The sequence below is a fragment of the Carassius gibelio genome, chromosome B19 (genome assembly GCF_023724105.1).
Source record: "Carassius gibelio isolate Cgi1373 ecotype wild population from Czech Republic chromosome B19, carGib1.2-hapl.c, whole genome shotgun sequence".
NCBI lineage: Eukaryota > Metazoa > Chordata > Actinopteri > Cypriniformes > Cyprinidae > Carassius > Carassius gibelio.
In genome coordinates, this window is record NC_068414.1 from 23557020 (window position 1) to 23583690 (window position 26671).

The 26671-nt window shown below is 37.1% G+C and overlaps 1 protein-coding gene across 2 annotated transcripts; it reads left to right on the top strand.

Moving 5' to 3' along the window:
- The first annotated feature begins 567 nt into the window (after nt 1–567).
- Nucleotides 568–26169, top strand: LOC127978751 (ankyrin repeat and IBR domain-containing protein 1-like). 2 transcript variants are annotated; one of them, XM_052583633.1, is made up of 21 exons: nt 568–815; nt 3342–3620; nt 6675–6975; nt 7186–7368; nt 8622–8739; nt 9406–9611; nt 9722–9810; nt 10380–10524; nt 10856–11016; nt 14949–15037; nt 15171–15301; nt 16435–16569; nt 16833–16919; nt 17026–17092; nt 17226–17371; nt 17489–17667; nt 18149–18200; nt 18407–18481; nt 20766–20886; nt 21006–21049; nt 22190–26169. In XM_052583633.1, exons 2-21 carry the CDS (start codon nt 3433–3435, stop codon nt 22931–22933), a joined length of 3261 nt encoding a protein of 1086 aa, XP_052439593.1. In that variant the 5' UTR covers nt 568–815; nt 3342–3432; the 3' UTR covers nt 22934–26169. The 2 variants fall into 2 exon arrangements, with proteins under 2 accessions (XP_052439593.1, XP_052439594.1); XM_052583634.1 differs by lacking the exon at nt 18407–18481 and having other exon boundaries at nt 594–815.
- Nucleotides 26170–26671: the final 502 nt, after the last annotated feature.

A 26671-nucleotide genomic window follows, 5' to 3' on the forward strand; every position in this document is an offset into this window, starting at 1 on the left:
TATTAATGTATTTTACACAGAGTGTAAAGGATGTAATGCTTGTGAGATGTAAATAAAAATGCAGACTGGGTTTCAAGTGAACAACATATACACATACACCTACCACATAAAATTTAAATGGTTTACTAATAATATTATGCATTAAAAATATACACTAAAATAGTTACAAATAAATAAAATACTGAAGAAAAGAGATATTAATAAATGCAATATATTAAATACACAAAGCAATGAAAGACAAATAATACATAATAAATTATTTATTTTCATTTATTATTTTTAAGTTATTTATGTATTTCAGGTTTGTATTTTGCAGATAATAGCAGATGATTTTGCATAATTGTTGATTTAAAAAAATTGTATGCAATTAAATTATTTATAACGCTACTGATATGACTCATGTAATATTATATTATATATATTATAATATACTCATGACGTTTTCAAATGTGCAAGAATCTGAGTGGACCTTGATATCATAGACATATGCTTGATATAAGATAATATCATACTGTGCTTCACACTTATCGGTAGGTGGCAGTGAATGGCTCTTAGACTCGTTTCTTCATCTGCCGTTAACACCGCGAAGCAGACGCAGATTATTGTCCTATGAAATGAGAGCATGACCAGCAAACACAGGCACGAGCACCACCCCTATGATTATACAGTTCTTTATCATTTCTTTTTACATAATCTCTGACATGAGAGACGGTCTGCCGTCCGATAATAATCCTGATATAAGCTTTTGACAAGCCGCGTGTTCTGGTCATTTTGATGTGCCAAGGCTTAATGGATACGTCCAAATCAGTGATAAGGTACGTGTGTCAATGTTTGTGTGTTTATCGCTCATGTCAACACGTCTCGCAGTCGAAATCTCCGCTTGACCATCTTAGGATAAATTGAAGCTCTGCTTTATCAAACAAGCCTTTGTTGGTAGATGGTTTTAATGCAAGGGCTCTCTCAGTCATAGATCTGTTTTGATCAACTGATGATGTTAATTAGCTGTCAACACATCCTTGAAAAACTCAATCTTTTGTGACTGTTTGAATATTATAAGCAACCGCTTTGTTTCTGAAACCATTAAGCAGTCTGTAAACAACCTATGTGATGGGTTTTATGCGTTTAGCTTGTCACCATGTTGACTTTTTGTTCATTGTTAAAGGAGTAGCTCACTCAAAGAGAACATTGTGTCATCGTTTGCTCGCCCTCATGCTGTTGCAAACCCGCATGACTTTATCTCTTACGAAGAACACAAAAGGACATGTTTAGCAGCATTTTAGCCATGTCACCATTTGCTTTTGTTAAACATGCAGTGGGTCACACACTTAACTACTATCTACTAATATTATATACACACTACTAGAGTATGGATTTGGTCTCGTTGTTCTGGAAAATACCCACAAGTCTGAGGTATGGATTGCTTTTAGGAGTAATGGTTGGGTTGAGATTTAAGGTTTCAGTTTTGGGATTACAGTTAGGGGTGAAGTTAAGTGTAACTACAAATGTTCATTTAATTAGAGTCCTTTAAATGTAATAACCATGAACCAACTTTTATGTATATTTTAATCAGTATATACATAGTAGTTAAAGCTGCCTGATATAAAGCATAACTGTGCAGTGAAGGTGAATATTCTCTGAGACCATCAGTCCTTTACAGGTCTCATTTTGTCTTCCAAAAATAATAGTAAAGGTTTGGTTCTGTAACTTTAAATGTCAGGTTACTGCATGCTGTTCTTGTCTGCCATAGCAATTAATTAGCCTGGAGTTTCAGACATTGTTAAAAGTGAAAACGGCAGTATTGTTTGAAAAAGGCCTGTATTGTTTGAAAGTAGCCCACTGCCTGTAAAATAAATGCAAATGGAGTTAATGGACACACAGTATGTTTAATGATTGAGCTGTAGTGTGGGGGAAGCTTGTGGAGCAGAAACGTTTCCCTCTCTTTGTGTGTCTGCCAAGTGCTGCTCTTAATTCATCTGTTCTGCATTCTCAGACGTCCCACCTGAAAATGAGCCGTTCGACCACAAGCCCAAAGTGTGTTTATAATGATCCCTCTGAGTTCTAAAATGTGCTTGGTTTCTGATGTAACTCCACAGACATTTTTGTTGAATGCGAGAGAGATGTGAAATGACGTGGAAAAGAACAACAGAGCAGACAGAATGACCTAAAAAAGCGGGTCGAACGCCCGGCTCCCACTCACTCATGACCCATCAGTGCACCTGCTGCCGCCCTCGACTCTCCCACAGCCCTCTCAAGCAGATTTATTAGAGCGTGCATACTTTATTTGTTTTGCTGATGAAACGTTATAGATCCCTCTGGTCATGTAACCTTTTAAAAAGGTTTCTTTTTTAGTGTACTCATACTTTTTTTTTTTTTTAACAAGACACAGCCGTTTTATCTGATGTGAATGTTTAGAAAAAAAGGGGTAACTATGAGATCAGATAAGGACACCTGTGCAAGATTGTTATTTGCACAATGTGGTCATATGCAAATGAGCATTTTGTGAATCAGACTGGTTTTGTTACGTTAGGGATTTCCATAAGATGCTAATGCGAGTTGGATAGTAGCTTGTTTATTTAATAGCGCAATAGCACAGTAACTGCTTTATGAGTTATATATTCAAATCTGAACTGTATAATTATTTACTGTTTAATCTGTTACAAAGCAGAGCACAGAGCATGTTTGTATTGCTTTCCCACTGTTCTTCTATGTCAGCATACGTTAGATGGATGTGTTTGACCATCGCAATCATGCTTGGCATCTTTTGCACATGACACAGCTCGCACATGTCTCGCACATGACACAGCTTTCTAAATCTCAAAAGTTACATTTATAAAAAATGCTCCAAGACTTTCATACGATCCTAAGTTTCAGTGGTCCCAATTAAGCCATCTGTTGGTTGATTTCACAGAAATGTGTAAACACTTAGGCAATATCAAAACAAGTGCTAACCCAACAGTCGATTCCATTGATCAACTGTGTCACCTGTCAAGAAATGTTCAGACTTTATAGATTAGGTTCAGAGTCCAGAAAGATTATTGATGAATTTTATCTGTCTTAGTTTTGTGCAAGATATTTTGCATTTCCGTTTGAAAATGCTTGTGGTAATTTCACACTTCAGATGTAAGCCTAACACTATTTTTGAGTCAAGCTTTGAGGTGAAGGTAATGGAGTAGTGATGGGCGTAGAGGTTTTATATCACATTAGGAGCAAAACCTGATTTTCTAGTGTCAAATTTTTAAATCGAGAATGCAATATGGTGCATTGATTTTACATTCCGTGATGTAACACAGTGAATAACAGATTCCAGACAGTTTCATGTGATCGTGTTGATGTGTTTACAGGACTTGCGGTATGCAGCCCATCCACTCTCATGCTGGCTGAGTGCTGAAAACTTAATGTGGGCCGCTCTGCGGCTCCCACTACCTTCCTGCCATGGGGAATACCGCCACCAAGTTTCGTAAAGCACTTATCAGTGGAGACGAAGTCCTGGCTTGCCAGCTTTATGAGAGCAACCCCCAATTTAAAGAGGCTCTGGAGCCCAACACGTCTTATGGGGAGCCCTATCAACACAACACACCCCTGCACTACGCCTCACGCCATGCCATGACATGCCTCATCAGGTAGGAACCTGGGAATGGTTGGGCATTAGCCTCTACAGGTCGTGATGTGGTTGTTCACCTTAAATTTCAGTGCTAGAGTGAAATTGACAACATTTAAATCTAACTGAAGAACTATTATGATTGAAATAGTTACGATGCTATGATTAGTTATGAAATTATAATTAAGGTACGACGTAGGTACTAGTAGACCTTACACAATGGTTCAAAAGATTGTATCAGTAATAGTATTTCTTTTTAAAGAAAATAATCATTTCATTCAGCAAGGATGATACATTGATTAAAAGTGGCAGAAAAATATAACAGTTTTGCTGTATTTTAAAAAACATAAATAAAATTGCTAACCTTAAACTTTTGAACTGTACTTGTGTCATAGCGAAACATACGAACACTTTTCATTTTAATGTGTATCCTAACAATGAAAGGTGAGATTGTTAGACTTTTGATGTAATGGGGAAAATCCGAAAAGCACAGCACCATTTGAAGAGGTTTGTTGCTTCAGAGATAACAAAAAACACTGAATAACCTTCTCATGTTGGCCCCTAACAGACAAGACCTAAAGCAAATATGCATGGAATGAGAAGCTTATTTGGAGCCCGAGGTGTTTTTGTGCAATGCAAGGTTATTTGTGCATGGTTGTTGAATTCCATTGCTTGGTATTTGAGTCAAGACCACTTGCAGCCATGAAGCCAACTCTGACTTATTGTAGTTAATGCACCCCTCTGAGAAAATGGTTGGTAATTACCAGCTAGGACAGCTGGCTACTGAGGACTCTGTCCCTCCTCTTTCTTTTTCACGTTCCTCTTTTCATTTACAGCATGCTGGAGCACACTACTTGTAACCTCACTGATTTCACAGCCTGATTGCTCTTCATTCTGATGCATCACGTTTATTGTAAAAGGCAGAATATTAGTTGATATGTACAGTTTGTCATATCTTTACCTCTGACTATGATTTCTAGCCCACATTGCAGCTTATTCTGCTGTAAAGGACAGAAAAAGAGCATTGATTGACATTTAAAAGTGACCTACATGTAAAGTGTTCTTCTGTGCTCTTTATATGTAGATTTACAGATCGTACCACAAAAAAATAAGCTTGAACTGAAAGTTTGTACAGCACAGAGGGTGGTTTCCAGGCAGACGTTTACCTCAAAGTTGCTTAAAACCAGCCAGTTAAATTAAAGCTTGCAAGGTCAAAAGCTTGCTGTTGTCTTAGTTGAAAACAAAAAGATGTTGACAAAACTACAAACATCCTAGTTAGGACTAGTTATGAAGTGGTTATGAATTTCAAAGCTAATGCCAGAGGTCTGTATTTTGTAACTGGACTTAAACAGCCTGCCAGATTAGACTACACCCAGAGGCCAAATACCACATCCTCTGGCATCTAACGTATGCATACCCTTTGTGTGGTCTTGTTTTTATAATGATCACACTTAAATTAGCTAGCATACAGCAGAACAAAGCACAAGATGTCTTTCGCCTGTCTGTCTAGAGATTTTCCTTGGACGTTGGTGTCATTCCACCTCAAAATATTGGCTTTGCATTTCATGATGTCGTTACAGCATTGTTGCACAGATGTTCTATTGTTACATCTCAGTAGATATAACAGTCGTGTAGTTAACAGGTGTCCGTGTCAATTTTGTGGTGGTTCAACCAGTCTTTCTGGCCTCCCAGGTGCAGCTCGAATGCTGGGAGTCAGAGCTGTTGTTTTCAGTTGCATCAACTAATAAACTCAGATCGCCAGACTTCCCAGAACAACTCGCCGAGTCATTTCCACTAAAAGGCATTAAAGCCTGCTGAATGCAATCACTAAATTCACTCTTAAAGCTTACAAGGTTGTACATTTCTCCGAGTCTATTCTATGGTGTATTTGAAACCTGTTATCAATTATTTTGAAGCTGCCGCAATTAATCGCCTGAAATGATATTAGTCTTTCTAATTACCTCCAGCTAGGGAGACACCGAGGGCGCCAGCTGTATCAAACAGTTTCATCATGACATTTTCATTGTTAATATTGTTATGATTCTAATGCACTCTCATATGTTAGGACTTTTTGAGATAAATGCCACCACTAGCTCTTCTTTATTGCTTGAAACAATATCTCTGAGAAGAAGACGAAGGTCGTCTTTAAATACTGTCTGTGGTGTTTTATAGAGGCGTATAAAATCAGTATATAAGACACTTCAGGTCCGGTAATCCATGAAGTGTTAACAGTTATGGTGCAAAACTCCTATTCATTGCTTGGCACCCTTAAAGCTCTGAGCATGTAAAATAAAAACAAAAAAAAACAGTGTTGATAACAGGATGACATTCTATTCAACTCATTGTTCAACGCAGAAATAATCTATTTCCTGTGAATGTACTTCTGATTCCTTTGCTATTGTACGTAAATAAATAGAAGAATAACGGTGCGGTAAATAGTAAAAATTGTGTTTTTCTTCATTTTGTTATCATCCGTATTTTTGCTACAAACCAGTGTGCTTATGATAGAAATTCTATTAAAATAATATATAGTTATAATAATATTCAAATAGTGTGATAACACATACCCACACATTTGCAATATCAAGCGGCATATTGGACTGTTTTTGTACTGCTAAAATAACTGGAAACCTCACACATTCAAGTTACAATTGTATGTGCCTGCCTTAGTTTTTCAGGCCATAAAAAGTAATGAGACCTGATAAAGTCTTAATCCCTGAAATGGTCTATAGGCCATATAATTGTTATTACTTATGATCATCTAATTTCAGGAGATACTAGTTTTGTGTAGAGCTTTTTGTGTAGCTTGTATAAGCTATAGTGATAGCTGATTTTTAAATGATTTGTTCTTTTAGTCGATTGTTTTCAATGAACAAGATGACGCTGTATACAGATCAGTCTTAATGATTCATTAAAGAATCAAGTCTGCATCCAAATTGATTTGCACAAAATGAATATGTACAAAACTACACTGTTAAGCTGCAGTTTTTCTTTTTTGATTTGATTTACTGTTTGTGCTTTGCTGTTGTAATTTTTATTCTTGTTACTGATTTACAGTCGAGTTTCTTTCCTGCAGGTATTTCCTTTTCTACAAAGATGGCAACCCCAACAAGTGCAACGTTCACAATGAGACTGCGTTGCACCTGCTGTGCATGGGCCCGCAGATCCTGCTGAGTGAGGGTGCACTGCAGCCGCGGATCAGCCGCCCCCAAGAGGATGAACAGAAGCGGGCTGAGTGTCTCCAGATGATCCTGCAGTGGACCGGAGCCAAGCTGGACAAGGGCGAGTATGAGAGAGCCAATGTCAATGCCACCGACAACAAAAAGAGCACCTGCCTGCACTACGCAGCGGCGGCTGGCATGAAGAACTGTGTTGAGGTAACAAGATAGAAAAAAAAGCTTTCTTATGTAGTTCAGGCCTTGAGTATGTATTAATTGTATTTTCAAATGATTTAATGCAAAGGCTCAGTTCAGATTAATCTCTGCTAGACTGTTTAGTATATGGCCGAACTCCATGACCATGCAAGATTACTTTTCTTGTTTCACTGTAGGACATTAGGGTTGATTACGGTTCTTCTTTTTTTACAGTTATTAGTGAAGAACAACGCAGATTTGTTCGTGGAGAACGAGGACAGGGAGACGCCATGTGACTGTGCAGAGAAACGGCATCACAAGGAGCTGGCGCTCAGTCTGGAGTCTCAGATGGTTTTTTCTCGGGACGCTGGAGCTCAGGAGATAGAAGCGGAGTATGCCGCCCTTGACCAGCGAGAGGTATGGCTGTGTTAAAAGTTATTTTCTTAATTGAGATGTTTTAGCATTTAATTTTTTGTACATTGGTAAGTTTAGGACCGATTTGTAAGAATAAATCCAACGGCACTTAGAGACTTTTGCATCTAAACACTTCTTTGTTTTTTGAAAGAAATATGATTTTACAAAAGATTTTCATTTCAAATAAATGTTCTTTTGACCTTTATTTTCATCAAAGATTACTGAAAAAAGTTGTATTGCAGTTTCCATTTTTTATACAAATAAACAGTCCCGTAATATATGCGACCCTAGACCACAACACCAGTCATAAGGGTCAGTCAGGGTACATCATCTGAAAGCTGAATAAATAAGCTTTCCATTAATGTATGGTTTGTTAGGACAATATTTGGCCGAGATACAACTATTTGAAAATCAGAAATCTGAGGGTAAAAAAAAAAAAATCTAAATATTGAGAAAATAGCTTTTTAAGTTGTCCAAATGTAATTCTTAGCAATGTATATTACTAAAAAAATTTTTTTTATATATTTTTACAGTAGGAAATTTACAATATATCTTCATTTAACATGATCTTAATATTCTAATGATTTTTGCCATAAAAGAAAAATCAATAATATTGACCCATACAATGCATTGTTGATTATTGCTACAAATATACCCGAGCAATTTAAGACTAATGTGTGCTCCAAGGTCACATACATACATACATACACACACACACACACACACACTCACACACACACACATATATATATATATAAATATTACAATTTTATGAATACAATATAATACAATTTTCTATATAAAAATACATTCTGTATTTCAAATATATTCATATATAAATATGTCTTCCTGTGCAATATGCCTTTGTTAATCAATTTATAACCCAAAATATAATATAGGCAGTAGTTTGCAGGCCTGCAAAAGGAGAAACTAACGTTGACTGCGTGTGAGAGTACACCGTTATTTCATTATAGCTGTGTGCTGAGGAAATGAGCTCAAGATAAATCATAACTTGGTAATGTACTGTCAAAGGATAGGGCACCAGTTGAAAGAGGATAGACCCAACTGCCAGCAGCAGACTCAAGATTGCTTCGTTTTGCTGCTCCAGACAGGCTCAGCAATATAGAAGTGTAAAAGGAAAAGCTTTATTAGTTCTCTTTCTATCACTTCTCCTCTTACACCCTCTTCCCTTTACACGTTTCATCTTTAGCCCTCTCTCTCCCAGACTTGTCATTATCTGTTCTTTTTCCCTCCAGCAATATGAGGGATTGAATCTGCAAGACCTGCGTCGGTTGAAAGACATGTTGATAGTGGAGACGGCGGATATGCTGCAGGCTCCTCTCTTCACGGCTGAGGCCCTGCTGCGAGCTCACGGTATGAATTTATTGAAGCAAACATTTCTAATCAGCCAATCATATTACTGGGTTTATATGCTACTTTTATTTATTTATTTTTTTGCAATAATTGGCATCACAAGTTTGGTAAAATATTTTAGATTTTATGAACCCAAATTAAAAGCATCTGACTTAATAGTCTTACTGTGCAGAAATACTTTGGAGTATGTGCTATATGTATAAGTATCATCTGAACCCTCTACAATAGTTTTGCTGCAGTATGTATTTTAAAACATCAGAGATGAAAAGGTAATATATCGCAAAGGGCTGTCACCGTGCCAGCTGATCCATTTGATCAATTAAAGAAATATGTCATATTTGGCCAATACCCAGGATCCTTCATTCTTCAAGATATTATAAGCAAAAGGGGTTGGCACGTCTTCATTTCTGGGCAAACCAGAACATTCCATGCTTAATCTCTACTGAAGCATTTGGCACCAATTTCACATTTAACATTCAGAGATGGAAGGTGGATTCATTATTGTTTGAAAAGTAAAATGGCTAAATGCGGAGTTCTTTTGGAAAATTATGTACATGGCAACTCTTGCATGTCCTAAACAGGTGCTATGCGCACACACTTTTTTGGTAATTTTGAGAAAGACTGTGTTAGAGGAACATATTAATGTCTGTACGTTTTGCTGAACAGACTGGGACAGGGAAAAACTTCTAGAAGACTGGATGTCTAATGCGGAGGACTGCTGCCAGCGCTCCGGTGTTCAGATGCCAACTCCCCCACCGAGTGGCTACAATGCTTGGGACACTCTGCCTTCTCCTAGAACCCCGAGAACAACTCGCTCCTCTGTCTCCTCCCCTGATGAGATCAGCCTGTCTCCTACTGATGGCCTTGCCCTGGTTAGATTAATCGCCATGCATGACGTTATGATCCACATTCTTTATCATTCAATGCACAAAAACTGAAAGGAATATTGAAAGTGTGTTCAATGTTTCTTATGCCCATGTAGTGTGGGATTTGCATGTGCAGCATATCTGTGTTTGAGGACCCTGTGGATATGTCGTGTGGGCACGAGTTCTGCAGGGCATGCTGGGAAGGGTAAGGAATGAAATATAAGTTTTGTTTAATGCTCAAGATCTGATCATATCAGATTATTTTCTTAATAATGCATTGATTACAGGTAACTACGTACACAGCCAAGTTTTTTTTAAATACATTAATCAATTTGATTACAGTCAAATTGAAATAAACATGGATGTTTTTAGCTTTTTATTCATCAAAGAATCCTGAACAAATTATATTTCACTTTCCAAATTTTTTTTTTTTAGCATACTGTTTTCAGAAATGTTTCTTGAGTGCAAAAACAACATATTAGAATGATTTCTGAAGGACCATGTGACACTGAAGATTGGAGTAATGAGTAGTGATGATATACTTATAATCATTGACTATTTCAGATATGTATTTTTACCATTTCTTGTTTGTTTATGGTATTTGCAATGCTTCATGTGATGAGCAGTTCTTTCCCTCAAAAAGTTGTTTTTTTTTTGCTTCAAAGATGGTATTTTCTGACATTTTTTTTAATCCTTTGGATAAAATGTTCCACTCCACTATATTGCAGGTTGTTTGATCCATGATTTTCACAGTTTTTGAACACTGTTTGTCAGGTTTTTGAATCTGAAGATCCAAGAAGGGGAAGCACATAACATCTTTTGCCCTGCTTACGACTGCTTCCAGCTGGTTCCTGTGGAGGTCATTGAAAGTGTTGTCTCCAGAGAGATGGATAAGCGCTATCTGCAGTTTGACATTAAGGTACAATTGCAGCTCACAAAGCACCAGAAACCATTTCAGGGCTGCCATTTTATTTGTCTTATCATAGACTGTCTGACGTTGGCTTTGAATCAAATGCTGACAGCATCCTGCTGTTGGTTGAGTTTATGCCAAGTCAGGGAGTGTTTGTTTGAGCAAAAAAAAAAAAAACTTTTGTAAACACATGCTCAGAAGTCAAATGTTTGATTGTTGGGTAAATATCACATCGATTTGATTTGGATTATTTATAGATTAAAATCAGTTTTGGATATTGAGTCATTTACGTCATTCAAAACAAAGAGGAAGTTTAAACACTTAACTTTTCCATCACCAGGCTTTCGTGGATAATAATCCTGCCATTCGCTGGTGCCCCATAGCCAGATGTGAAAGAGCCGTGCGACTGTCTAGACCAGGCCCTGGAGCCTCTGACTCTCTGAGCTTCCCCTTGCTCAAAGCTCCCGCTGTAGACTGTGGCAAAGGACATCTCTTCTGCTGGTACGTTAACCAGCTGTTTCCTTTATTTACACTCTCAGAAAAAAGGTGCAAAGCTATGTCTGGGGTGGTATCGTCAAGTACAAAAACTAAAAAGTACATCTCAGAACCTCTAAACCAGCGATCCTTAAATCTGGACCTCGAGATCCACTTTCTGCAGAGTTTAGCTCTAGCCCTAATCAAACACACCTGAGCATGCTAATCAATGTCTTTGGGATCATTGGCCAAATCATAGGCAGGTGACTTTGATTCAGGGCAAGATTTAAGGAACCCTTCTCTAAACTAGTGGTTTTCAAACCTGGTCCTGGGGACCCACCACTCTGCAAATTTTGTGTGTTTCCCTTATTTAAGACAGCTGATTCAGATCATCAGTTCATTAGGAGAGAGCTCCATGATGTGAACTGAGTGCGTCTGATAAGAGAGACATACAAAATGTGCAGAGCAATGGGTCCCCAGGACCAGGATTGTAAGCTACTGCTCTAAACTATACATATTAGTACTCAAAAACAAAAAGCTTTTAATATATATTTTTTAAAGATCATTGTGTTTTTTTTAATGTTTTTTAATGTTTATAAAATTTCTTTCAATTTTTTTTAGAGTTTTGAAATTCCTAATATTCTTTGTGGTGATTTGTCTGTTTATTCAAAGCATATGCGCATCGGCCCCTTTAAATTCTCGAGCTCATTATACCAGGATGTCAGTGTTTTTGTCGTTCATCAGCTGAAAAAAAAGTGATTTCAGCAATGTTGTTTCTCTGTGCTTTTATTGTTATGGTGTGGACTCTGCTATTCTTTAATACTGAGAACGATTTTTAAAACTATATCTTTATCATTATCTTTATAGTTCTCATGCTTGCTGTGAACGGGCCTTGACAGTACTGTTTTTAGTTTCGATTCACTGTTAGTGCTAGCTGTGCTTGGTTTAATTTGCATTTGGGAATGCAACATTTGTCTTTAGATACATTTATAAATCTGTTATTGTTTACAAAGAGAAGTTTCAGTGTCACATAATCATTTAGAAATCATTTTAATATTACGGAGCCCCGCACATGACACGCAGGAAAAAATATAAGGCTAAATCGTGTGCACGATTTACTAATTCGTTCCCTCAGTGTAATAAAAAGTGCACACGATTACTATTGCGTTCACTCGATTTATAAATTTAGCAAATCGAGTGAACGCATTAGTAATCAGGTGCACGTTTTAGTAAATTGAGGGAACGAATTAGTAAATCGTGCGCACAATTTATTCTTTTTTCTTGCATGTCATGTGCGGGGCTCCATATACTGATTTCCTGCTCAAGAAACATTTCTCATTATTATAAATGTTAAAACAGTTTTGCTGATTAATATTTTTGTGGAAACCACGATACAACTTAAACATTTGTATAAGATAAAAAAGAATAAAGAGAGAAATTTATAATTTTATTCACCGTGCATGAAAGTGATAAAAAGTGGGTGAAAGCATTTAAAATCTATTTAATAAATGCATTAACAAATTTTATTAATATATTTGATAAATACAAATAAATGCTGTTCATTAAACTTTATATTTATCAGAAAATTCTGAAAAATAAAATGTATTACCATTTCCACACAAAATATGACGCAGCAACATTTTTAACATTGAAATATTTCTTGAGTCAAATAAATTGTAATGATTTCTAAAAGATCATGTGACACTGAAAACTGTAATAATGAAGATTTATATTCAGCCTTGATGAGCAGAAGATATTTATTTCAAAATCATTAATAATTGTAATGTCATTGACACGTTGTTTAATAATAATAACAATTCTATATACTTTACTATAATATATTATATTGTTAACATGATTATTAAATGCAGATTTTTTTTACAGGACAATAGTATGCATTAATACAACATAAGATATATCTTTCAATGTGCGCAGGAGGTGTGGCTTGGGGTGTGGTCATATTTTACTTCTTTTATGTCTCTATCTGATTTTATATGTATGTATGTACAGGTCCTTCTCAAAAAATTAGCATATTGTGACAAAGTTCATTATTTTCCATAATGTAATGATAAAAATTAAACTTTCATATATTTTAGATTCATTGCACACCAACTGAAATATTTCAGGTCTTTTATTGTTTTAATTCTGATGATTTTGGCATACAACTCACGAAAACCCAAAATTCCTATCTCAAAAAATTAGCATATCATGAAAAGGTTCGGTAAACAAGCTATTATCCTAATCATCTGAATCAACTAATTAACTCTAATCACCTGCAAAAGATTCCTGAGGCTTTTAAAAACTCCCAGGCTGGTTCATTACTCAAAACCGCAATCACTGCTGACCAGAAGGCCATCATTGACATCCTCAAGCAAGAGGGTAAGACACAGAAAGAAATTTCTGAACGAATAGGCTGTTCCCAGAGTGCTGTATCAAGGCACCTCAGTGGGAAGTCTGTGGGAAGGAAAAAGTGTGGCAAAAAACGCACAACGAGAAGAGGTGTCCGGACCCTGAGGAAGATTGTGGAGAAGGACCGATTCCAGACCTTGGGGGACCTGCGGAAGCAGTGGACTGAGTCTGGAGTAGAAACATCCTGAGCCACCGTGCACAGGTGTGTGCAGGAAATGGGCTACAGGTGCCGCATTCCCCAGGTCAAGCCACTTTTGAACCAGAAACAGCGGCAGAAGTGCCTGACCTGGGCTACAGAGAAGCAGCACTGGACTTTTGGACAAATTTTGCATGTCATTCAGAAATCAAGGTGCCAGAGTCTGGAGGAAGACTGGGGAGAAGGAAATGCCAAAATGCCTGAAGTCCAGTGTCAAGTACCCACAGTCAGTGATGGTCTGGGGTGCCATGTCAGCTGCTGGTGTTGGTCCACTGTGTTTTATCAAGGGCAGGGTCAATGCAGCTAGCTATCAGGAGATTTTGGAGCACTTCATGCTTCCATCTGCTGAAAAGCTTTATGGAGATGAAGATTTCGTTTTTCAGCATGACCTGGCATCTGCTCACAGTGCCAAAACCACTGGTAAATGGTTTACTGACCATGGTATTACTGTGCTCAACTGGCCTGCCAACTCTCCTGACCTGAACCCCATAGAGAATCTGTGGGATATTGTGAAGAGAAAGTTGAGAGACGCAAGACCCAACACTCTGGATGAGCTTAAGGCCGCTACCGAAGCATCCTGGGCCTCCATAACACCTCAGCAGTGCCACAGGCTGATTGCCTCCATGCCACGCCGCATTGAAGCAGTCATTTCTGCAAAAGGATTCCCGACCAAGTATTGAGTGCATAACTGAACATAATTATTTGAAGGTTGACTTTTTTTGTATTAAAAACACTTTTCTTTTATTGGTTGGATGAAATATGCTAATTTTTTGAGACAGGCATTCTGGGTTTTCATGAGCTGTATGCCAAAATCATCAGTATTAAAACAATAAAAGACCTGAAATATTTAAGTTGGTGTGCAATTAATCTAAAATATATGAAAGTAAAATTTTTATCATTACATTATGGAAAATAATGAACTTTATCACAATATGCTAATTATTTGAGAAGGACCTGCGTGTGTGAGTGTGTGTGTGTGTGTGTGTGTGTGTGTGTGTGTGGGTGGGTGTATATATATATATATATATATATATATATATATATATATATATATATATATATACACTTTAAAAGCAATTAAACTTGAGCATAATATAATGCTGTACTTTTTCCCCCATTTCGTTTTTTGTGCATTAATGGTAATGAGAGCCTAGGGGGCTGGTGGATACAAAAACCCTTAACAGCCTTAAAAATGAATATTTTGGATGAGATATAATTTGTTTGTTTTGATTTTGTTTGGATATTCCGACACAATCATGTTTCTGAGAGGTTTCATGAGATCACCATCTTAAAGTTCATCCTGGAAATAGCCATCAAAGCACTATTCATGTTTATCTCTCGGGTTTCTTCTCAGGGAGTGTATTGGGGATGCTCATGAACCTTGTGACTGTGAGACATGGAAGATGTGGCTGCAGAAAGTGTCTGAAATGAAGCCTGAAGAATGTATGAGCTCCAGACTTTTCAGTCTGCACCTTTACTTAATATATGCACCTTCACCTGTACCTTTATTTCATAGATATACAAATTGCTTATGTTCATGATATACAAATTGCTGCTCCTCTCTGTCTCTGAACAGTGGCTGGTGTGAGTGTAGCCTATGAAGATGCTGCCAACTGCCTGTGGCTACTCACCAACTCTAAACCTTGTGCCAACTGCAAATCCCCCATCCAGAAAAATGAAGGCTGCAATCACATGCAGTGCGCAAAGGTCAGTACAGAATGGCGGATGTGGACAAAAAAGACGAACGTCAGCCCACTGAATTGTAACTATCTGATGATTATCAGCTGATACATTGTGGACTAATGAGGTCAAATGTCGGAAAATGTATTCTATCTGTGAAGAAGTTGTAAATTATATATATATATATATATATATATATATATATATATATATATATATATATATATATATATATATATATATATATATATATATATATATATGCCACATTTATTAAGGACCAATATTAAGCTCCAGGAACATTTTTACCATATAAGGGTCATTGTTTTTAACCATAAAAAACAAAGCATGCCATCCATTAATGTTAACAACATCCATTCAATTAATTGAAAGGAAATAAAGTTCATAAATATTTGATATTTTTATAAATAGATTTTACTTGCAGTTTTGTGATATTCATTACAGCAGCAAGATAGCGATAAATTCCTTTTAAACAATTGTTTTATACAATTTCTCAATTAATGTAGATTAAATTGCATTTTAAACACAATATGACCAGCCATCTTATTTATGATAAATAATATTGTTATAAGAAATATCAGCACTGCTGGAAAACTGCTTGTCCAATCAAATTAAAGGACTGCAATATAATTAGTATTCAGCAGATAATAAATATATATGTATATTTTTTTTTTGCCAATTATTAAATTTGGTAATTTAAGCCAGCATTATAAATTCTCTTACGGACTTCATATGAGTGTGTTTGTATGTGTTTGACACTGACACGAGATGCATGTGTGATTCAAAGAAGCCCTTTGACATCAGAGGCAGGTGTTTGAACAAAGGCAGGGTGGAGGCCATAGCCTCACTGTTATGTTCTTAATGAAGGCTTAACTAAGGCTTTCACTAACAGGCGCAGGGCAGGGTGAAGGGGAAGCTATTCACACCAGCAGCATGTTGAGGAAAGTAACACACATGCCGATTGGAATTTCTTGCTGGTTTATGTTATTGATAAAAAGGAAGGGAATGTATGAGAGCAGTTTGAACTGATTGTGTAATTCAAAACAATTTCTAAATCAACTTTTCAAAATCCTTAGTGCTTGCATATGTATTTGATGAGTTCGGTTTTGCTCTATTTTCTCATCTGGATCACTTTGCAGTGCAAGTATGATTTCTGCTGGATTTGTCTTGAGGAATGGAAGAAACATAGCTCCTCTACCGGAGGATATTATCGCTGCACGCGCTACGAGGTCATCCAACAGGTGGAGGAACAGTCCAAGGAGATGACTGTGGAGGTACTTACTCCTAAAATGAGTTTACACACACATGGCAGCCTTTCAAGAAATGCATTGACTTGGATCTTTTGTGATTTGTTTGTGGACTACTGTGCTAGTGAAGAAAAGGCTCAGCACTTCACAATTACTTTCCTGGCTCATATTTCTCATGTGTAAGAAGTAACAAAACAGGTTCTGTGCTTTTGTTCCGAGTTTGCATGTTGTTATGAGCTTGAATTTCCATCATGAAAGTTGCCCTTGCTTTTATGATTGTGTCCTCGCAGGCAGAAAACAAGCACAAGAGTTTTCAGGAACTTGACCGTTTTATGCATTATTACACGCGATACAAGAATCATGAACACAGTTACCAGGTAGGAATATTTATGTAATGAATGTCTTCAAAACCTTCCAGTTGAGTGATTGATGGCCTCACTATTTGCTGACAGTCATTCAACAGAAGTGCTTCTTTTAAATTAGTTAGAGGAACGACTCCTGAAAACAGCCAAAGAAAAGATGGAGCAACTAAGCAAAGCTTTCATTGGAAGTGAGTGGTACATAATTTATATTTACCATTGTACATGGTTTTAGTTTTAAGCGTGATATGGTATGTTCTTTTAAACTGGTGTATTTTAAATAGTATAAATATGTAAAAATTTCTATATTTTGGTTTCTTCAAGGGGAAGGAGCCCCACCTGACACCACTTTCATTGAGGATGGAGTGCATGAGCTTCTCAAGACCCGACGCATCCTTAAGTGCTCTTATCCGTATAGTTTCTTCTTAGAGCCCAAAAGCACAAAGAAAGAAATATTTGAACTTATGCAGGTAGTGAGATCGATATCTATTCACCACTTAAGAGAAACAACGCAGTGTCATTTGTTTCCATTTAACCTTTTCTTGCACAATATACTGATGCGTTAAATCTTTCTGCAACATACACAGACTGATTTAGAGATGGTCACCGAAGACCTTGCTCAGAAGGTGAACAGGCCTTACCTCCGCACCCCTCGCCATAAGATCATCAGTGCCACGTATCTGGTGCAGCAGAAGAGACGGGAGTTCTTGGCCTCTGTGGCTCGAGGTGTCGCCCCAAATGATTCTCCTGAGGCTCCCCGTCGCAGGTAAATACATTTTCAGTATGCACCATATAAAAACAAAAACTTTAATTTCCGTACCATGGCATATTTTAAAGGATCATAGTATTACATTCTAATACAATCACTGTGCCATGGTACTACTGTAGTGCTTCTTGTACCATGTTAATACCATCAAGGATGCAAACAATACAATTTTTTTTGCAAATCAGTTGTCAAAAAAATGTGGCAGTTTTCTGCTGAAATATGAGCTGTGGTTTAATGTTTGACAGCAAAGAAATTAATACATCCATAAGTATTAAATAAAATAAACATATTACTATCATTAACAAATACTAGTACTATAGTAAAGGATTTATTTTTATTAAAAAAATTGTGTGGTCATGTTGCATCTCGTTGATGAACACTATAATGGTATTATAATACTTTAATATTACTTTGGTACTTTGGTCCAAAATATATTATACGAACAGAAATAAAACTACAGTACTTTTTTGCTCTTTTGCAGTTTTGCTGGTGGGACGTGGGATTGGGAGTATCTGGGATTTGCCTCTCCTGAGGTATTTCTGCATTACTGCTCCTGTGTTTACATAATTTTTTTCTGTTTTAACTAACCTCTGCTTTTGCAAAGCTCAGCCTGCCAGAGTTGTAGCTCACTAGACTGTTAATGCCCTCTGACTCTCTGCGATGTCCTTGTAATAATGTAGGAGAGTTGTGTGTTGTTGTAGAGTACTAGCAGTCACTGAATCTTATTCTGTGTCCAAAGATGGTGAGGAATCACCCAGTACGGGGATCAAATGCACAGCGTGAGAACAATTACAATGCAGGAGGCCAGCCGCAGGTACTGCTTAAGACAAAATGACAAAACATTCTTTAGTCAACAATTCTTAGTTCACACAATTTGGTGCAGCATCAGTTTGTAGTCATTCATATGTCCAGTATGATGTTATGTATGATCTGATGTTTAGCTGTTTACGCTGGTCATCTCCTGGAATATTCCAGATAAGGGACTATGGCGTTACTCAGCCTAAATGCTTAAATAAACCAGAATTCCTGTCCTGTGGTCAACTTCACATTTCTTGGAATGTGGACACTGTTGTAGGTTGCTTTTTCATGCATTTAGTCTGCCTGTGCAAATGATCTGCATTCATTATTTTAATATTATATTTTTAAAATATACTATAGCATAGAGCGCCCTCTCGAGGGCTGTAGAGGGTAATGTTTTCTCTTGGTTCTTGGTTCTAAATAAATGCAACTTATAGTCCGGTGCGACTTATGTACGTTTTTTTCCTCGTCACGACGTATTTTTGGACTGATGTGACTTATACTAAGGTGCGACTTATAGTCCGAAAAATACGGTACGTATTTTCTAAATTGTTGAATTCCTAAATACAGTGACCTCATAAAGGATTTGGACACTCAATCATTTGTAAAGATTATGAATTCTATTGCAACGGATAATTACATGTTTAAACTAAGAGGCATCTGCAAAGAGTTAAGTGGTGCCTGGGGCAAAAGTGGGGTGGGGTAGGGTGGGGGGGGGGAGTTCAGCTTCCTGACAGCCTGATGGATGAAGCTGTCCTTCAGTCTGCTGGTCCTGGCCTGGAGACTCCACAGCCTCCTCCCTGATGACACCAGACTGAAGAAGCTGTGTGTCTGGTGGGTGGGATCACCTGCAATGCAGAAGGCTTTGTGGGTGAGACGGGTTCCATAAATGTCCTGGAGGGACAACTATGCATTGTAGAGTCTTCTGGCGGGATGTGTTGCAGGCCCAATACCACACAGTGATGCAGCTAGTCAGAATGCTCTCGATGGTGCCTCTGTAGAAGGTGTACATGATGGGGGGTGGGGCTCTGTCTCTTCTCAGTTTGCGGAGGAAGCAGAGACGCTGCTGTTCTTTCTTGGCCAGTGCCACGGTGTTGTCGGTCCATAAAAGATGTCCTCTGTGATGTGCACACCCAGGAACTTGGTGCTGCTCACTCTTTCCACAGTCGCACCATTGATGGTCAGAGGAACATATTGAGTGTGCACTCTCCTGAAGACAACAACAATCTCCTTTGTCTTCTCCACAATCAGAGAGAGATTGTTGTTACTGCACCACCCGCCCAGGCGGCTCACCTCACTCCTGTAGTTTGTCTCATCTTTGTTGCTAATGAGACCCACTACAGTCATGTCATCCACAAACTTAATGAAGAGGTTGGAGTTGTGTGACGGTGTGCAGTCGTGGGTCAGCAGAATGAAGAGGTGGGGGCTCAGCACACATCCTTGGGGGGCCCCAGTGTTCAGTGTGATGGTTCTGGATGTGTTGCTGCCGACCCGTACTGCCTGAGGTCTTCAGAAAGTTCAGCAGCAAGTTATACAGTGAAGTGTTGAGCCCCAGCTGGACCAGCTTGTGAATCAGCTGTTGAGGGATGAATTGAAAGTCTATGAACAGCATTCTGACGTATGAGTCTCTTTTTGTCTAGATGTGTGAGTGCTGAGTGGACGGCAGTTGCGATGTCATCATCGGTCGATCGGTTGGACCGATATGCAAACTGGAAGGGGTCCAGGGAAGGAGGGGGGGCAAACTCGATATGGTGCATGACTAGCTGTTCAAAGCACTTCATGAGAATGGGAGTAAGTGCAACTGGACGTTAGTCATTGAAGCAGGATGGAGACAGCTTCTTCGGGACTGGAAGGATGGTGGTAGCTTTGAAGCATGTGGGAACAACAGCCTGACTTAGTGAGATGTTGAAAATGTCTGTGAAGACATCAGTCAGTTCCACTGTACACGCCCAGGAATGTTGTTAGGCCTTGAAGCTAAATAAAACTTTTGTTAGAAATGAAACTGTGATTAGAAATGATGTTATATAATTACAAGAAATTTATTTTTAAGTGTGACTTGAGTGTTCAAATATGTTGTAGGGTCATTCGTATCCATATTAATAGGATTAGAGATGCAGGATATGATTTTCAAATAATCATTTCATGAACGCTTTTATTCACTGCTTGTAATATTGAAGTCAATCAGTATTCTTGTGAGAGTCTGTCCATTTTTTTTAAGGATCCATCCAATACTTAATTACTGCTCCTTGACAAAGAATTGTGTATTTTTGTAATTAAACTGAGGTTGATGGTTACTGCAGGAATACTCCGATTTCCAGTACAGACGGAGACACAGACAGAGGCGTAGAGGAGACCTTCTCAGACTGCACAGTCTCCGCAGTAACACCCCTGAACCACATGACTCCGATGACAATACTTTAGGTAAAGCTCCCAACAAGACCGTGACCCCACATAAATTTAGGATTGACATAACTGAAAGAGCTGCTTTATGTCGGTGCTAAAGAGTTTTAAATTTCTGTATGTACAATTTGTGTCTACAGAAAACCATGAGGGAGGCAATACACAAAGGCATGGGATCTCCATGGTGAATATGCGGTTTATATGAGATTTATATAAGATTTTCTAACCTGATTAAGGCTGCAAACCGATTAATCGTGATTAGTCGAATTCAAAATAAAAGTTTGTTTACATAATATATGTGTACTGTGTATATTTATTATGTATATATAAATACACATATGTATGTATTTAAATTATTGTATGTGTTTTTTATATATATATCTAATCTATATTTTTCTTTAATATATACATGTATGTGTGTATATTTATATATACATAATAAATATACGCAGTACACACATAGTATGTAAACATAAACTTTTATTTTGAATGTGATTAATCGCAATTCATTGTTTTGCAGCCCTTAACCTGATGCAGCGTTAATTTTTCTACAATTATTTGTTTTGGTCACATTTTTGAATTTTGAATAAAATAATTTAGTTACTATTTCATATTTTCATTTTTGTCAAATTTACTATAAAATGGCATCTAAATTTAGTCAATAAAATTGCTAAATTAAATAAAATATTTCATACATTTTCAAAAACCAGAAAACATTTTATATGCTATTTGTAAATGAAACAACATTTAAAAACATACAATGCCATTAAAATTTTTGGGGTTGGACATTATTTTTATTTTTTTAATTTGGGGGAAAAAGTCTCACCAGGTCTGCATTTATTCGATTAAAAGCACAGTAAAACAGTATTGTGAAATTTTGCTACAGTTTAAATTACTGTTTTCTGTTTGAATATGTTTTAAAATGTATCTTATTCCTGTGATGTCCAAGCTGAATTTTCAGCAGCCATTACTTTGGTCTTAAGTGTCACACGATCCTCCAGAAATCATTCTAGCATGCTGAAACATTTCTTATCATTGTTAAAAACAGTTGTGCTGCCTAATATTTTTGTGGAAACTGTGATGCATTTTTCCCCCCAGAATTATTTGATCAATTGAATGTTTAAAAAAGAGCATTTATTTGAAATAGAAATTCTTAGAAATAAAATCTTAAAATCTTAGAAACAAAGTGACGTCTTGGATGTCATATTTTAATGCATTCTCGCTGAATAAAAATCTTACTGGCCCCACACAACTGAATGCTATTGTTGCTCAAAAATGAGTCCAGGGGCATATATTGAGAAGTTGAACCCTTTTTATCCCACAGGCACTTGGGTCTCTGGATGAAGATGACCCCAATATTTTGTTGGCTATTCAGCTGTCCCTACAGGAGTCCGGGCTGGCCTTGGACCCCGAGCCTCAGGATGTGCTCAGTAACGATGCCTCTGTAGGTGCCAGTGGTTCCTCTCTGCCCTCTAGACTGGATTCTGCACCCCATACTGCGGATCCCCCCCGAGCTTCCATGAGCAGCTCTGAGCTCCTGGAGTTGGGAGACAGCCTTATGAGACTGGGTAACATTACCAGCCACTATACACCCTTTAATATGAGTTCCTACCCTGATGCCTTGGGTAATGCCTTCACCCCTAGTGACCCAGACTGCCTGGACCCTTCCACCAATGCCAATCTGCTTGGCAACATTATGGCCTGGTTCCACGATATGAATCCACAGAGCATTGCACTGATTCCCTCAGCCACCTCAGATGCTAGTCCCGAGCTACCTGTTTTTGGAGAGGGACAATCTGCCAAAGCCCAGGACGAGGAGAATGAGGTGGGGAGCCCTGAGCAGAGTTCCCTATCGCTAATGAAAGAGAGCGCAGGTGTGTTGGCATCGCAGCTTTTGGAGCTAGAATGTGTGGATGATGCACAACCTCCTAAAGCAGAGCCAGCCTTGGAGGGTTCGGTGGGCAGTGTAGATGTCACTAGTGTAGTTTGTCCGGAGAGCAGTACTGATCGGGATCCGCAGGTAACTGACCTCTCCTCAGAGTGGGAGGAAGAAGTGCACCTAGTGTGAGGAAAAAATCGAATTATGTTTACCAACTGAGTGCTCTTATCGTGCCAAAACACTAAATAAATGCAGAACTGCTTGTTCAGAAATGGAGAATAGTGAACCAGGTGCATTGGGGTTAGACGGGACTTGTCTTGGTTGTGTGTTGTACTGCATCTGGTGGAAAAAACAAGAAATTGTGCAAGTAGGTGAGAGAAGAGTGGGTCTCATTCACTAACCGTATTTGTGTGTGTATAAATGTTTTTGCACAGAAATCATAATTCATTGATTATCTTAGCACTTTGATTTTTTTCTACATTTAACATAAAATTCAGAACCATCTAAAACTATATGTATGTATGTATGGAAAGATCAGTCCTTGTGGCCTTGAAACATGAAATGGTTTAAACCGAAAAGTTCATACGGAATTGGAAATTTGAACAGCTGCGAGTCCCAAAAATGATTTAGCATTAGAAAAATTACACATATTTTAGATCTGCAATGGGTTCTGCATAAAAAAGTGTTGTTAGGCTTATATAAAAGGTCTTTATTTTGTATTTAAAAGCCATTTGAGATGGACATGGTTAGGGCACTAATTATGGCAATTGTTAACTTTAGGTAGAATAAATCTGGATTCATTAACATTAGAAAGACAGTTAGTGTAAATTTACATTCCATACCAGTTAAGAGTAATGAGGTAGAAATTTTGAATAAGAACCATTTCTGTGCACACAAGAACACGGTTATAAGTGAATGTTGCAAAGTATTAAACTCACATTGAAATGGAAGTAGTGGCAGGTGTTTTATTCCATATTGTGGTGTACATCTGAGTGAAATGGATATTTGGAAAAAAAAAAATGTTAGCTGGCGACTTGGTTATATCCACTGCTGTGTTGATTGCAGCCGATTGTAAGAAAGAGGCGGGGTTTATGCACGCTAAATGACTGGATAAATTAACATGCATCATCATAGAGGGACTATGTCATTTTCATTGGAGGATCCACTTGGTTTGAAGATTACAAGGTTTTCGTTTCAAGCCGAGCAAAGCCATCTCTAGTTATCTTGCTGTGGGTGCCATGAGAGAAAGCTCCATCTGTATTAGATTGGAAAGTCATTCTTTCTTTTAAGTTCAAATTAATGGTAATTAGATGAATGAATTTTTGACTTTGTTGTATCTTTCTGAAAAGCAAAAGGAATGTTTACGTGAAGAAGAAAATACATGAAAGCATCAATCCAATATTTATTGGATCTTACAGTAACCGAGTGAAGCCACCATTAAGACCAGTTTTGTTTTTAATTGTACAGTTCTCCTATTTAGCAATGCCAATGTATTGCTTTATTTAAAAACACTAATGTTCTTTTTGTATAATTTAAGTCACATTTAATGCAAGTGCAGATTGCACAATGCACATTTCATATTACGTAAAAGGAGTGTTTTGAAATCTTCAGAATGTTTGTTCTTCAACATATTGTCCTGTTCACTTCCAAAAGGTTGCACTTCATGTAAATTTACACTCCTGAAAATTTAAGGGCATTTATTACCTTATCTGTTGTGACTACTGCACACAATACCTCTGATTATCCTGTGTTGTGTATTTCATTTGGCCTCATGAATAACGCATGTGACCCTGGACTGCAAAACCAGTCTTAAGTCGCTGGGGTATATTTGTAGCAATAGCCAAAAATACATTGTATGGGTCAAAATTATTGATTTTTCTTTTATGCCAAAAATCATTAGGGCATTAAGTAAAGATCATTCATGTTCCATGAATATATTTTGTAAATAACTGTAAATCTATCAAAACCTTATTTTGATTAATATGCATTGCTAAGAACTTCATTTGAACAACTTTAAAGGTGATTTTCTCAATATTTAGAATTTTTTGCACCCTCAGATTCCAGATATTCAAATAGTTGTATCTCGGCCAAATATTGACCTATCATAACAAACCATACACAAATGGAAAGCTTATTTATTCAGTATTAATCATTTTCGACATCTCATAATTGATCTCATTTTCAACAATTGACCCTTATGACTGGTTTTGTGGTGCAGGGTCACATATATCCATAAAGACACTTCACAGGTCTTCTGAAGAAATAGAGAGATAACAACAGTGCTTTCCTTTTTTGTTTGTGCGCCGAACTATGTATGTCATATTACATAGAAAGTCATTCTCTTTAACAACAAAAACAGTTATTTTGTCTCTCATTTTATGTATGGCATATGAGGCCAAATTTATAATGTTTACCATTTATCAAACCTTTGCAGAAGGCCAATCACATCCCTCACTGAATATAAATGTACTGTGCAGTAACCAAGAGGAAAGGAAAGAGGAAAGAGGAAATTTCTAGGTTAAATACAGTTTAAGGTTTATAGACAGCATCTGTGGCATGCTCTCAGTTTCCACGTCATCACTTAGTTTGTAAAACAAAAGCAATGTCTTTAAAATGTAACTCCAACACTGTTGATTTATCTTAAAGTGTATTTAAACCAGAATATTTCTATTACTGATACATAATTGTTAAAAGGTTTGTGTTAGATGTGGGGAAGAGATATTTTCCTCCATTTTTTCTTTCATTTACTGCGCTAATCAGTGTGCCTTGTTTGTACTTTTTCTTATTTATGTACATGTTGCCTAATTATGTTAGTATTTACTGTGTCAGTCAAATACAATCAACCTTACATATTCATGAATTGATAAAGATTAAACTTCTATATTCACTTGCTAAAAAGTATGTTTCTATTTTCAGATTGAATAGTTTTTGGTTCATTTTGAAAACAGCCTCACATTTTGTATTCCACTGAACAGGTTGCCATGTTTTGATTGTCTTTTATGACTTTACAGTTTGAAAGGTGTGTGGTCCTACAGAGGTCTCTTTTATTGACATTATGATATAAGGGCAAAAGAAAGACTAGATGTAGATTTGGTGATTTATAGTTGATGTATTTAGGTTTTCTTTTTCTTTTATTTTTTCCAGGAAACTTTGATTGAATGTGATGGGCAGTTTTTACAAATTTGACATTTGATTAAATGATCTTGTACTACCAGTTTCTACCCCCCCGTTCAACTTAAGCATTTATGGTGGTGGTAATTTATCTTTCTTTTTTTTTCTTTCTTTTTTTCTGAGGAAACATTGCATTGCATTGTCATTTGCACTTTCGTAGACTATACTTGATACATTCCCAGTTTGTATGATGTGTAGCCAATAAACAGAAAGTATTGGTGATGGTTTGCTCGGATTAAAAAGTTTAAAGTGCAGTCCCGTTTCATTGTGGTTCATGAAAAAAACTAATGCAACAAATAATGCTTTCTTAAAATTTTATTTATTGAAATCCAGTTTTTTTTCTTGACAGATATGTTGACTTATTTTAGTTTAAAATGCCCAATTTCTTCCCTTGTTCTTGTAAAGTTTTTTTTTTTGGTAGCACTTTATTTTGCAGTCCTGCTCCTCATATACATACTATGTACGTATTATAGTAATTACAATAACTATGTAATAACTATGTACTAACCCTGAACCTACACCCAAAACTACCCCTACCCCATGTAGTTACCTTGTATTACCAGAACTTTCTTAAATACACTATAAGTACATGTAAGTACACGTACTGTAAAATAAAGTGCAAACGCTTTTTTATTTTACTGTTTTTAAAATTAAAGATATGAATTTGAGACCATATTTCTTTAAAATTGACATTTATTTTAGAATTTTGGCCGTGATCACATTCTCAAGAAAAAAAAAACAAAAAAAACAACTTAA

Coding starts and splice junctions, on each gene's coding strand:
- LOC127978751 (XM_052583633.1), top strand. CDS start 3,433: ATGGGGAATACCGCCACCAAGTTTCGTAAAGCACTTATCAGTGGAGAC. Junction 6,976..7,185: donor GCATGAAGAACTGTGTTGAG/GTAACAAGATAG, acceptor CTTTTTTTACAG/TTATTAGTGAAGAACAACGC. Junction 9,811..10,379: donor TGCAGGGCATGCTGGGAAGG/GTAAGGAATGAA, acceptor ACTGTTTGTCAG/GTTTTTGAATCTGAAGATCC.